The following is a 10,906-nucleotide window of genomic DNA, read 5'->3' as shown; positions in this document are numbered from 1 at the left end:
AGATTTCTGGATAATAAGTGAATATAGAATTAAAATTCAGGATATTGTGACCAATTTAAGTATGTGAAATATGTACCAGGAGATTTGTATATGCGAGATATATATATATATATATTGAACTTCCCCAGCCCCTTTTGTGTTTTATTTTGTGACATGGCCTTGCTAAGTTGCTGAGGCTGGCTTTGAACTGGTGATCCTCCTGCCTCCCAAGCTTCTGAGATTGTAGGTATGTGCCATTGCACCTGGCAAAAGTATTTTTTAATTACCATTCTTCCTGAACACAATCAAGGGACTGAATGTCTACCTGAAAATATGTTGTGTGTTTCAAATAACTTCAAGACCAAAGAAACTCACCTTAATCTTCTGTGAGACAAATAATTCATTCAGGTGAGGGTTTTGAGAGAGCTCACCCATAAAAAATAATAGAAAGATCATGATATATTTCTCTCTTTGTCCTCAGACAAGAAAAATTGAAATAGATCATTTCTGTGTGAATTGATTTCTGTTCCACCTCAACTGCTCAAATCTCCAAAGTGAATAACACTTGTTGGTGTAGTCTTATTCATGCTTGTTTTTAAAGCTGTTTCTTTTTCTTTTCTTTTTTTTTTAAGACCTGATTACATGCTCCTGAGAGAACCAGAAAGGATCAACAGGTGTCAGTTATGCTCATTGTTCATGAGATTTTTCCATACTTATTTTCTACCAGTTAACACACACTCAATGTGTCACCCTGTCAGAATTAAGTTCAATGGACAGTCTCCCATCTTCTGAGTGAAAAACTGTATGAAGAGTTTTGCTAACTGATTAGCATGGAGATTATAAATGTAAAACTTTATTACAAGAATTTAGAAACTCAATGAATACATGGTGGAAAAAGAGGACAGAAACTCTATCCACAGACTCAGGGGATACCCATAGATTTTAAACACATGGGAGAGATCCTTACATTTTTTTGTATATGAGATGAGTGTGTGCAAAACTTGATTTTATCCTATCTAAAGAATGAGTAATGGCCAATGTTTGTGAAACGAGGGGGAACATTTCTATCCTACTCTTCCTAGTTCCTTAATTTTTGAGGAATTGTCTCTACTGTAACACATCCTGTGTCTGTCCAATTTCTTATCCTTTTCTTTGGGAGGTGGAATAACTTATTTGATTGATGAATTCAGAACATGCATAGGGATGAGGGATGCAGTTATTGGGTCTCTCAAATACCAAAGGACTAGACAAAATAGAATGCTACAAAATGGTTTAATAAATGTCTTTAGTATTTAGTTATTAAAAAACATCTTACCTTTTCACATCCACAAAGCATAAAATACACTGAAGTACAGTCAGAAATTTTGTTTTACCTAATAATGTCCTCTTAAAAGAATCAGGTAGCTCAAGATGTTTGTTGGATATAAAACCAATAAGCATTTAGAACTGGGATTGGTAACTTGATGTTAAAGAATGATTCTATTCTCCATTTAGGCATGATTCTGATTAAGAGATTTCTTGAGGTTTATTTGAAGTATATGAATTTATCAATAATTATATATTTTTCTCAGCAGATGAAAAATAATGAAAATAAGCAAGCTTAATCTTTTATCATATGATATCTTTACTCCTCCTGAATGTGCTTGCTCCTTGATACTAATATCAAATGATGAGTCTAATGGTTCTTTGCACTTGAACCAAGTATTGGGTCTCATTATTCGGGTTATGTTCTTTGCTTTAATGTCATATTCAAATTGCTTTGATCCACGGAAGAAATAGAAGAACCCTAGAGAAAGAGAATTGTGATGAGTTATCTTGCATAACTGTGTAACGTTTCCATAGTTTTAATTCTTATGAATATAGAATTGAATAACATAAAGAACAAAGAAACTTGAGGAATTATATAGATACAATTTACTTTTCTTCTGTCATGTGAAAAATCCTATTATTTTTATTTTCCTGAGGGGGAAGCCAAGGTATAAAGCTTAAGTTTCAAGGGACTTATTACCTTTATGGCCAGACTGTGGTCTATGCCAGGATTTCTCAAACTAGGTTTCAATAAAATATCCCTGTGAGGAGGAGAAGACCCCTGTGTGTTTGGCTTTGGGCTTTACATTCCCATTTTATTAAAGCTATTACACTTTTATCTGTTTTAGGTTTTGAGGTTCTGTGCTAGATGCCATTGTAATAACAGATTGTGTCACTTGAAGACTTCTGATTTCTCCATGGTCTAGGCCATTGTCTTTGAAAATATAGTAGCTGGACTGTGCACACTAAATTGCCTGAATTTCTTTTAAAATTATAGATTCCCGAGTCTCACCTCAGTTCTACTAACAGATATGTGAAATTTGTATTTTCACCCATGAACTCCAAGTTTTGTACCTTAAACTACATACGTGAATCCAAGAATCATTGTTCAGCTTGTGTGCTTAGTTAGTTTTCATGCTTTTGGGAATATCTCTCCATGATGAGTAAAACTAATTTTGGTAATTTTTTTTACATGTATTTGAGAGAAGTTCAGCACTTACTGACTCTGTGATACAATGTCTATAGGGTTGATGTTTATTATCATGTATGTACTTAAAGAATAATAAAATTACACCAAAATCAAAATGTGTAAGATATTGTGCTGCCTTCTCTTATAGTCAATACAATCTCCCAAGTATGCTAATAGTTTAGGCGTCAATGTTTACCATTACGCTGGAAAGCAGCACCAATACGGAGACCAACTCCTGGAAAGTGTTTTACCACTCTCTGTGGGTACCCTCTGTCCATGGTTTGGGTCATCTCATCGTACCTGCATAAACGAATTTGAAAGTTTTCTACTGGATTTTTGGGGGAGCTTCATTCTCTTAATACCCAATTTAGAGTCAAGCCGAGATATGGGGGAACAGTAGGCCTGATAGAAGGAAACTAGTGGGATTAATAATAAAAATATGGCCAAGATTGTTTTTGGTTAATACTATGTTTATAGTATCTTGAAAACAAAAACTGATCAGAGAAAAAGACTACATCATTTGTCAGACTGGTGCTATTCTGAGAAATTGTTAAATTAAACTGGGGGCTCAGCTTGGAGCCATCCTAGATTTTGACTGGATACCTTTGTGTCATTGGCAATTTGGTTGACATCATCAGCTTTATCATTTTACCTTATGTTTATTTTTTAAGTTGGAGAGAGACTGTTGAACTCATTAAAACATCTTTTACTTTGGTAAATGTCATTGACCAGAGATTGCCTTCAACACAATTCACTTAAAAAAGACTAGATTCATTTTATTTTTGTCTGGGTCAAAGTGATGCTATTGTGGACATTGTTATCCATAATAAAAGGAAAGGGTCAATTGTCTGTAAACTTACCTCCAGCACCAAATGCCCACAAAGAAGTAGGTTTTTTTGGTGCTTTGGTCACAGACAGCTGCATCAATTTTCTTCACATGTCTTGGAAAGCCAAGTGTATGAATGGACTTGGGATAATCTGGCAAGACAGCATACCCTCTGATTGCCCAGAAGTTTTTATCTAGGAACAGAGAAAGTGATTATCTTCTGATCTCTTTCCTAAAAAGAGAAGTAAGTGTCACAAGAAGCTTGAAAATCACTAAATGCATAGTTCTTCTCAGCTTCAGTGCTTACAGACTAAGTAATCTCATTTCTATTTCTTCTTACCACTGGTTAGCTGCATATATTGTATTGTATATTTTTATCAACTGGCTTCACTGTATTGATTGCTTTTAATCAATTCTATCAAAACAATCAAGTGTGTTTGGACATGTTCTCCTAAATTTTAAACCCCACAAACTCTCAAAGGGTAATAATCTAATGAAGTCCAGGTTAAAACTAAGATTGATGGATTAAATAGAAGATGCCAGCTAAATTTGAATTTCAAATAAACAGTGGCTAATTTTTGGCATATCTAAAATATTGCAGGGGGTATACATATATTTGTTGTTTATTTGAATTTCATAGCATCCCAAATTTTAATTTGCCAAATCTGACAACCTTACAAGAAGGAAACATAAAAGAGAGATGGATTAATGGATAAACTTTTTTTTTTTAATCACACAGATTTCTTTTAATCCCTGTGAAATTGGGATGCACAGCTTCAGAGAATCCCTGGATGGTTGTCCCTTTTGGCAGGAACCTCATATTAGTACAGGAGCCCTGTCCATTTGGCTTATGCAGGAAGATTATATTTCTTACATCAAAATGCCCACTGTCTAGTTTAGGCATCCAGAGGGACAAGAGGAATCACAATGGACAAGTTTACCTTTAAAAACCAGAATCTTATCTTTGGGGTTCTCATATGCAGCTTGAAGATCAGCTGGTAGTGATGGCCAAAACGAAGCAATTAATTCAAACTCAACATTGTCGATATCATAATAGATCCTCCATAAGTGCCTGTGTTGAACAAGAAACACTTCACACATGTAAGCCTCTGAATCTGTGTTGATGGAAATGTTGCAATCTAGTCTTGTCTTTTATCAAATTGGTTGGTATTTAATACAAATAATTTAGGGAATTAGCACAATTTCCCCCAGAAAATTTAGGTGGTTGTGAGTTTAGTTCTACCCTTTGGACCACAAAAATCAGAATATACCTTTGCATCCACAGTCTTGGGTACTTAGAGAGGCAAACTACCCGTGGTAATCCTAGAAATAGTTGAATGCTCTTATTTTTGCAGCAGCACCCAGCATTCTAAGCCAACATCAAGCATCCTAGGAGGAACTTTTCTATGCTAGTGTTTTCTGGAATGAAGAGATGTTATCATTGGCATGCCAAAATATTTCCTCAGAGTTTCCCTGTGGCTGTAAGATTCTGAATCTATGAATGATACTCCCTTCCCCTCATAGCAATTCCTCTCCAATATCCATAACAGGTAGTCTCTCAGCCTCTGGTGGTCAGAGCATGGTAACGATGGCATGTAATAACAGTGCTGGAGTCCAATCTTAAAGAGTCTTTCCTTTTGCCTGCATATCCTTATCAAATGAAATATGTCCTGATACTTTTCTCTGAAAATGTGATCATGGAATATGTAATTGACACCCAATGCTACAATTAGGTCCAATAAATCACATATAGTTAGAGAAGAGATTTCCTACTATAGCTAACATTTTTTTTGATGCAACATTAAGAAATGGTCAGTGGTATGCAGACCCATGTCTAACAACTGGCTCTCCAGGTAAGAAAAGTCCTGAATTTTAACATTTGCTGCTTTCCAATGTGTGATCCCTCCAGCTAAAGCCATTTTAAGCTACCAATATGATGTGAATTGGTTTACAAAATTCTTGACAATTTAGCAATAGACTCCTAAAATCAGGTAAGAGTTGGTTCCCACATACCATTGTGATAAGTTTTTTTTTATTTTGGCCAAGAAGTCACTGAGACTAGACTGGACTTCATTTCCTTATATTATGGTAATTCAAAAATTTTAATTTAAATATTTAAAATTAATGTATCAAATATGTATATGATAAATGCACATGGTTAAACATTCCAACAGCATAGATGGTCATAAAATGTAAAGTATCTTCTCATCCCCATGACTCCCACTTTATCCCCAGATCCCTTGAAAAGAAATTTCTTCCTAAGAAGTTGAAGTGTTTAAGGGAATGGGTTTACCTGCCTTTAAAGAACATTACTTCTCTGCGGAAGGTGGTGATAGCATCAAAAGTCAAGCCAGGGTCACAGGCATGAGGTACCATGGGCCTCCGTGGTTTGGCAGGTGCCTTAGGTAGACCTCCTTTGAAAAGAAATACCACACTAAATTAAGAAGGCATGAGGAAATGGGCCTACACAAGGACCTTACCTAAGTGAATTTTGCTTCATAATATTTCAAGAAGCCTTTTTCTCAACTTCCTCTCTGGAGCTTCCTATTTAGTTCCCATACATTCAGATTTATAATTTTGCTCACCATAGATGGATTGAATTCCATTGATATCATCCTGAGACAGTGGGTATTTGCTGGGATCCATGGAGACGTAATTCGGGAACATCAAGGCTGTTTGATCATTGGAGTGAGAGAGCCCCAAGGAATGACCAAATTCATGAGCAGCCACGAGAAACAAGTTGAACCCTTAATAAAATAGAAAATGTGAATACATGAGTGGATCAAAAGGAGAATGGTTGCATCTGAGATTAGAGAAGAATGAAGAAAATTCTTACTGTAACAATAATTATTTTACCATATAGGTACCATATCTGGGAAGTATTTCAATACTAATAATTGGCACTCATAACATCACAGGGAAATTTGACTCAGAATAGGTAAAAGACTTAAACTGGAGACTGAGAAATGGATGGTATTATAAAAATAAATAAATAAAAGTGAAGTCAGCAGTTTTTGTTTGCTGCTCAGCTTTACTATACGTTGCTTCTACTTATATTCTTCAGAGGTTCTCCACTGGCTGTAGGTTAAGACCAAGTACCTTCACGTAGCCCTCCATGATCTACCTGTTTACATGAACATATTTCTCCTTTATTCCCTTCTTGTGATGCTAACTCCTGTGGCAATGGCAGCAACAGCCCCAGATTTACCCTGCTGCCTCAAGCTCAAGCCATAATAGACCTCATTACACTTCTAAATACAATTGTTTCACATGCTCCAACTCAGCAGTGTGTGGCCATGGATTGTTCTGTGTGGAGGCTTTCATTTTTGCAGAGTGTAGAACTGACTGTCCAGAGTCCCTTGGTCAGGAATGAACTGAAGACTTGCATGCTGCCTGACAGGAGAGCTACAACCTGTACTTCTCTGGGACCCTGAAGCCAGACACTGGGACAGAGATTGTTGGTTCAATGATAGGGAAAAAAGAATGGAGAGAACCAGAGAATCTACTGAGCCAGCTCCGTTTTAAAATGCACTCATTGTTATTGTAGTAAATGTCTGATTTTTGCTTGAAAAGTAATAAAACATCTCTAGGCCAGTGAAGCCCATGAAAAAAAAAATCAACTTACTTGGTATAAAAACCAGGGTCTAATTCCTTTGAATGATAACATGTTCATGCTTTTAAATAGATCCTCTATAGGCCATGAAACTACACATTATTCTTTAATCATAAGCTCAAAATTATCACTTCCCTAGAGTCTTCTTTCAGTCTTCAAGCAATAGATGACTTCTATGGTGTGCAAGTGGGTACAGACCTCACACATCATATAGGATCATGACCCTCTGAAGGGCTGGGCCCACACATCACTTGACATAGTTTTAGACATATGGTGGACCCTCAGGCATTGTGAGTGTATGAATGAGTGTGTGAATAGATGCAGAATGATCATGGCAGGACTAGCAAGTTTATGAGGGTGTTGTGTGGATAAGGCTTTGAGCTACACAAGCACCATCGTCTGAATAGATACTGAGCACTTTCATCAATGTCATCCTGGAAGGTGGAAAACTGTGGGGAAATGGGAAGTGTACAGGTAAAAGGAACTTGTTGCAATGTTCTTCTTTTGAGATATTCTTTAGAGTAATATGACTTTGTTCATAAAGAAAATTAGACTCACCTGATGTGTCCTTGGTTGTCCAGTTTTCATCCTCGTCAAAGTGAGTGTCGCCACCCAGACCCAGGCCAGGTGGAAAGGCATGGCCAAGAACTCCCAAGGGGCCATCAAAATAGCGAGGACACCGACCATGCACTGAGAGAGATACAATTCATGAGAGAAACAGGTCAGCCTGCTCACCTGAGATGAAAAGAGCCACACTGTTCTCTGTGGAAAGCCTTACCTCTTCTTCTAAAGGCGATCATGATGTCTGCAATCCCCTTGGATATCCTGGTGAATGTTAGCGGAGTAACCTTGCTCCACACCTCTAAAGCTTTTTGGATGGCCTCATCCACATCAACTTTTTCCATATCTGGAGTGTAGTTCATTATTCTTGAAAATTAACAAAAATTTAGGAATTGCTGGTTATACATTTCTGGTTTACCAATCTTTAGCTGCAGCTATTTTTGGTGTGGTGGTGGTGTCTTATACTTGTAAACCACTTTATTTAAACGAAATACTTTCCCTTATGCTATTTAAGTCAATTCTTTCTGCTTCCCTATGAATGATGTAGTATTATAATACTTTAACAAAGGGACCGCAAAGAGATTAAATGACTTCCCTAAGATCACCCCTCAGTGGGACAGCATTAATTTTATGCATGCATTTGCTTATCTATATACATTATTATAGATATGTTTTTAAAAGAATTGAGACTTATTTTCTTGAATGTATATGGAATTCAATTTTATTTTAAGATTCTTAGTGAAGAGCCACAATATTTTCAACTCTGGAAAATATTTTTCACTTGTTTATATTTCCTGTCTTGCTAAACCCACTTTTTATCTCAAGACCTAAGACTCAGTAAGATGAAGGAAGAACTATCAGAAAGGCTTCAGAGTGGTAGTCGAGGTCACCGCCTCTTTCTAAGGTTGGGGACACGCATCATCCTCTTTCTGGCAATGAGCTGGCCCCCTATTCTTTGAAGTCTCTGAGGGCAAACCACATGTTTACACTGGGAGCTATGAGAGATTTGTCAGCTCTAACACACACACACACACACACACACACACACATGCACACCTCTAACATGAGTGCTTTTGCTCTCTGCAGACACTCATCCATGCCCCAGGCATCTGCAGTCAGATGGCAGGGCTTCTGGTCCTGAGCTCCCAGGAGATGGAAGAGCCTAGAGGTTAGAATATATTTGCTGGAGCCCATCTCCTATGTAACCCTGGGTGTGGTCCATAACCTTTTGTTTTGGTTTCTCTCTGTGTAAGGTGGCAGTAACAGCAGTGCTTATATCAATAGTCTTGTCAGGAGGATGGAATACATGGCTCTAAATGTGGGGATGCTCAATAAAATAAAGGATTATTATCATTGTTTCTCGGAGGTTATATTCATATTCCTTTTGATCAGGTGGACTTAACGTTGGCAGAAGCATTACCTGTATGTGAGGTTGTGGTTTCTCCATCCCGGGAGAGTGTAGCCATACTGACCCACATCGGGCACCCCACACCTGGGTGTCTTCATGATCTCAAGAGTGCGTGAGTCCAGCTTTCCAGTCACCGTCAATCCAAAAAAAGCTTGCATTTCACGAATTTTGCCATCTAGGAGACTCCTGTTCTTGCTTTGAACAAGATGACTCCCTTCTATTTCAAGAGAGTAGAACTGGTTGAGATATGCCTGACCAAAAAGACAGAAAAAGGCACAGACTACCGGAGAGCAAATCTCCATCTCTGGATAAAACTAAGTGGCCTGAAATGCTTTCTGGCAGTAGAGAGGAAAATGAGAAAATAAATAATGAGGAAAAGATGAAAGAAAGGAAGCAAAGAGAAAATAAAGGAGTCACTCTGTTCTTTCAATGCCAAGAACAGGTTGATTTATGAATAATTAGAACCAGCCAAACCACACAGCCCATAAAAGACCAGACCTCCATAGAAGAGAATTAAACCTCTACCTGATAAAGAGTGACACAGCTTACATATTTTTGCTGTTACTTTCATTTTGGTATTTCTTTAAAACAAATTCTAGAAGAGATAGGTGATTATCCCTTTTTCTGATTTATTTGATGTAAGCAAATATAACCATTAACTGGACTGATTTTTAGGAGAAATCTCTAAAGCAATGTATTTTTCATGTATGTACAAATAGAGGCTCTGAGTTATAGATTTTGGGTCCTCCTGATTGTCTTGAAATTCATCTCTGGAGATCCCCACTCCTGGCAGGGCCACCTCTGCCCTCCTTTCACTAATCCTTCACTAACTTCAAAGTTGTAGCAAATTCTGCTCCCCCCACCCTGGCCCACCCTTCACCTCTCACCCAGTCCCTTGATGTCCTTATAGCTAGACCAGTGAAAAGTACCTCCTTCTTGCAAGAAGTTTCTGGAGCCTCGTAGGAATTTGCTCTTTTTAGGTCCTGAGAGAGCTATAAAAATGAAATTTTTACTGATAGCTGTTAGAAACAGTTATTGAGACAGTACCTGAGCCAGGTGCATGTTTTCCTCATTTTCAGCCTCTCGATCTGCAGGAAATGCAGAGGAAAATGTTATAAAAAGCAAACTCAGAGGCAGAAGGCTCTTCATTCCTCTTTCTCTTCAGTTAAATCCTGTTCCTATTTGTACAGAATTCAAAAAGCAATAGTGAGACGTGGCATGAATTGGCTTGTATCATCATTTAATTAATAACAGAAAAGAACACTTGCCATGAAGTGTGTCATGACTTGCTCCCCACCCCCCCCCACCATGAAATAGACTTGATTTCACAATCACAGTCTGTAATTATTTGGTAAACACATTGTTCACTATTGAACTGAATTCATGGTGCGGTGAACCTCCAAGTTACTTTTCTTCTTGCAAAGTTGGTAATTTTTCTATTCATAAATTCTCTAAGATTTTGCAAAATGATTCTCTTTTGAAGAAACCCAAAATATCTTAGTAGTGAGGTATTCTGTAAAAACAATTGAATCAGGAATCATATTGTGTAATTAACAAGGTAAACATCAAATATTTATCAAGCACCTGCTCCTGTGTTGCCTGCCTCTGTGACTATAGCCAGCCTGGAGAACCTGGACGTACACAGACACTGATGGCGGGTAAAACAGAGGCAAAAGAGGCCCAGCCAGTTCATGAGGACTGAGAGGGACCAAAATCAGGGGGATCACTGCTGGTGATGGCCCAGAGGCCTCATTTGGGTCAGACAACTGGCATTGGGGCTGGCCATGGATCTTGGAGAACATAGGAATCAATCCCATCACATGGGATTGGCATATGGGTGTGGGGAGGCCACAAAAAGCAAGTAACAGCAGGAACCAACCTTGGGAATTCTGGCCTGACCAGGGAATGTATAAGCAGTCATGGTCGACAGAATAAAGGGCTCGTCGGGGAGATGGCTAATGGGAACGATGAAGAATTTGTAGGGGACCCCGATTATGAAGGACATCAAAGGCCAAATTTAAC

The 10,906-nt window shown here is 38.0% G+C and overlaps 1 protein-coding gene across 1 annotated transcript; it reads right to left on the bottom strand.

Annotated features, from left to right (window-relative positions):
* Positions 1–1,526: 1,526 nt before the first annotated feature.
* Mmp27 (matrix metallopeptidase 27) lies at positions 1,527–10,033 on the bottom strand. Its single transcript, XM_076841921.2, has 10 exons — positions 9,932–10,033; positions 8,897–9,135; positions 7,694–7,842; positions 7,474–7,605; positions 5,888–6,049; positions 5,596–5,716; positions 4,244–4,374; positions 3,337–3,496; positions 2,673–2,776; positions 1,527–1,765 (listed from the first exon to the last, which is right to left on the bottom strand). The coding sequence occupies exons 1-10, from the start codon at positions 10,031–10,033 to the stop codon at positions 1,527–1,529; spliced, it is 1,539 nt and encodes a 512-aa protein (XP_076698036.2).
* Positions 10,034–10,906: the final 873 nt, after the last annotated feature.

The sequence above is a fragment of the Callospermophilus lateralis genome, chromosome 2, assembly GCF_048772815.1.
Source record: "Callospermophilus lateralis isolate mCalLat2 chromosome 2, mCalLat2.hap1, whole genome shotgun sequence".
NCBI lineage: Eukaryota > Metazoa > Chordata > Mammalia > Rodentia > Sciuridae > Callospermophilus > Callospermophilus lateralis.
This window is presented reverse-complemented; position numbering and strand designations above follow the sequence as displayed.

Bases quoted from the DNA above. Each gene is read 5' to 3' on its own strand.
- Mmp27 (XM_076841921.2), bottom strand. From the start codon at position 10,033: ATGAAGAGCCTTCTGCCTCTGAGTTTGCTTTTTATAACATTTTCCTCT. The intron at 9,136-9,931 runs GTACTGTCTCAA...CTTTTTGGTCAG, and splicing joins AAAACATGCACCTGGCTCAG to GCATATCTCAACCAGTTCTA. The intron at 7,843-8,896 runs GTAATGCTTCTG...TTAATTTTCAAG, and splicing joins AACCACAACCTCACATACAG to AATAATGAACTACACTCCAG.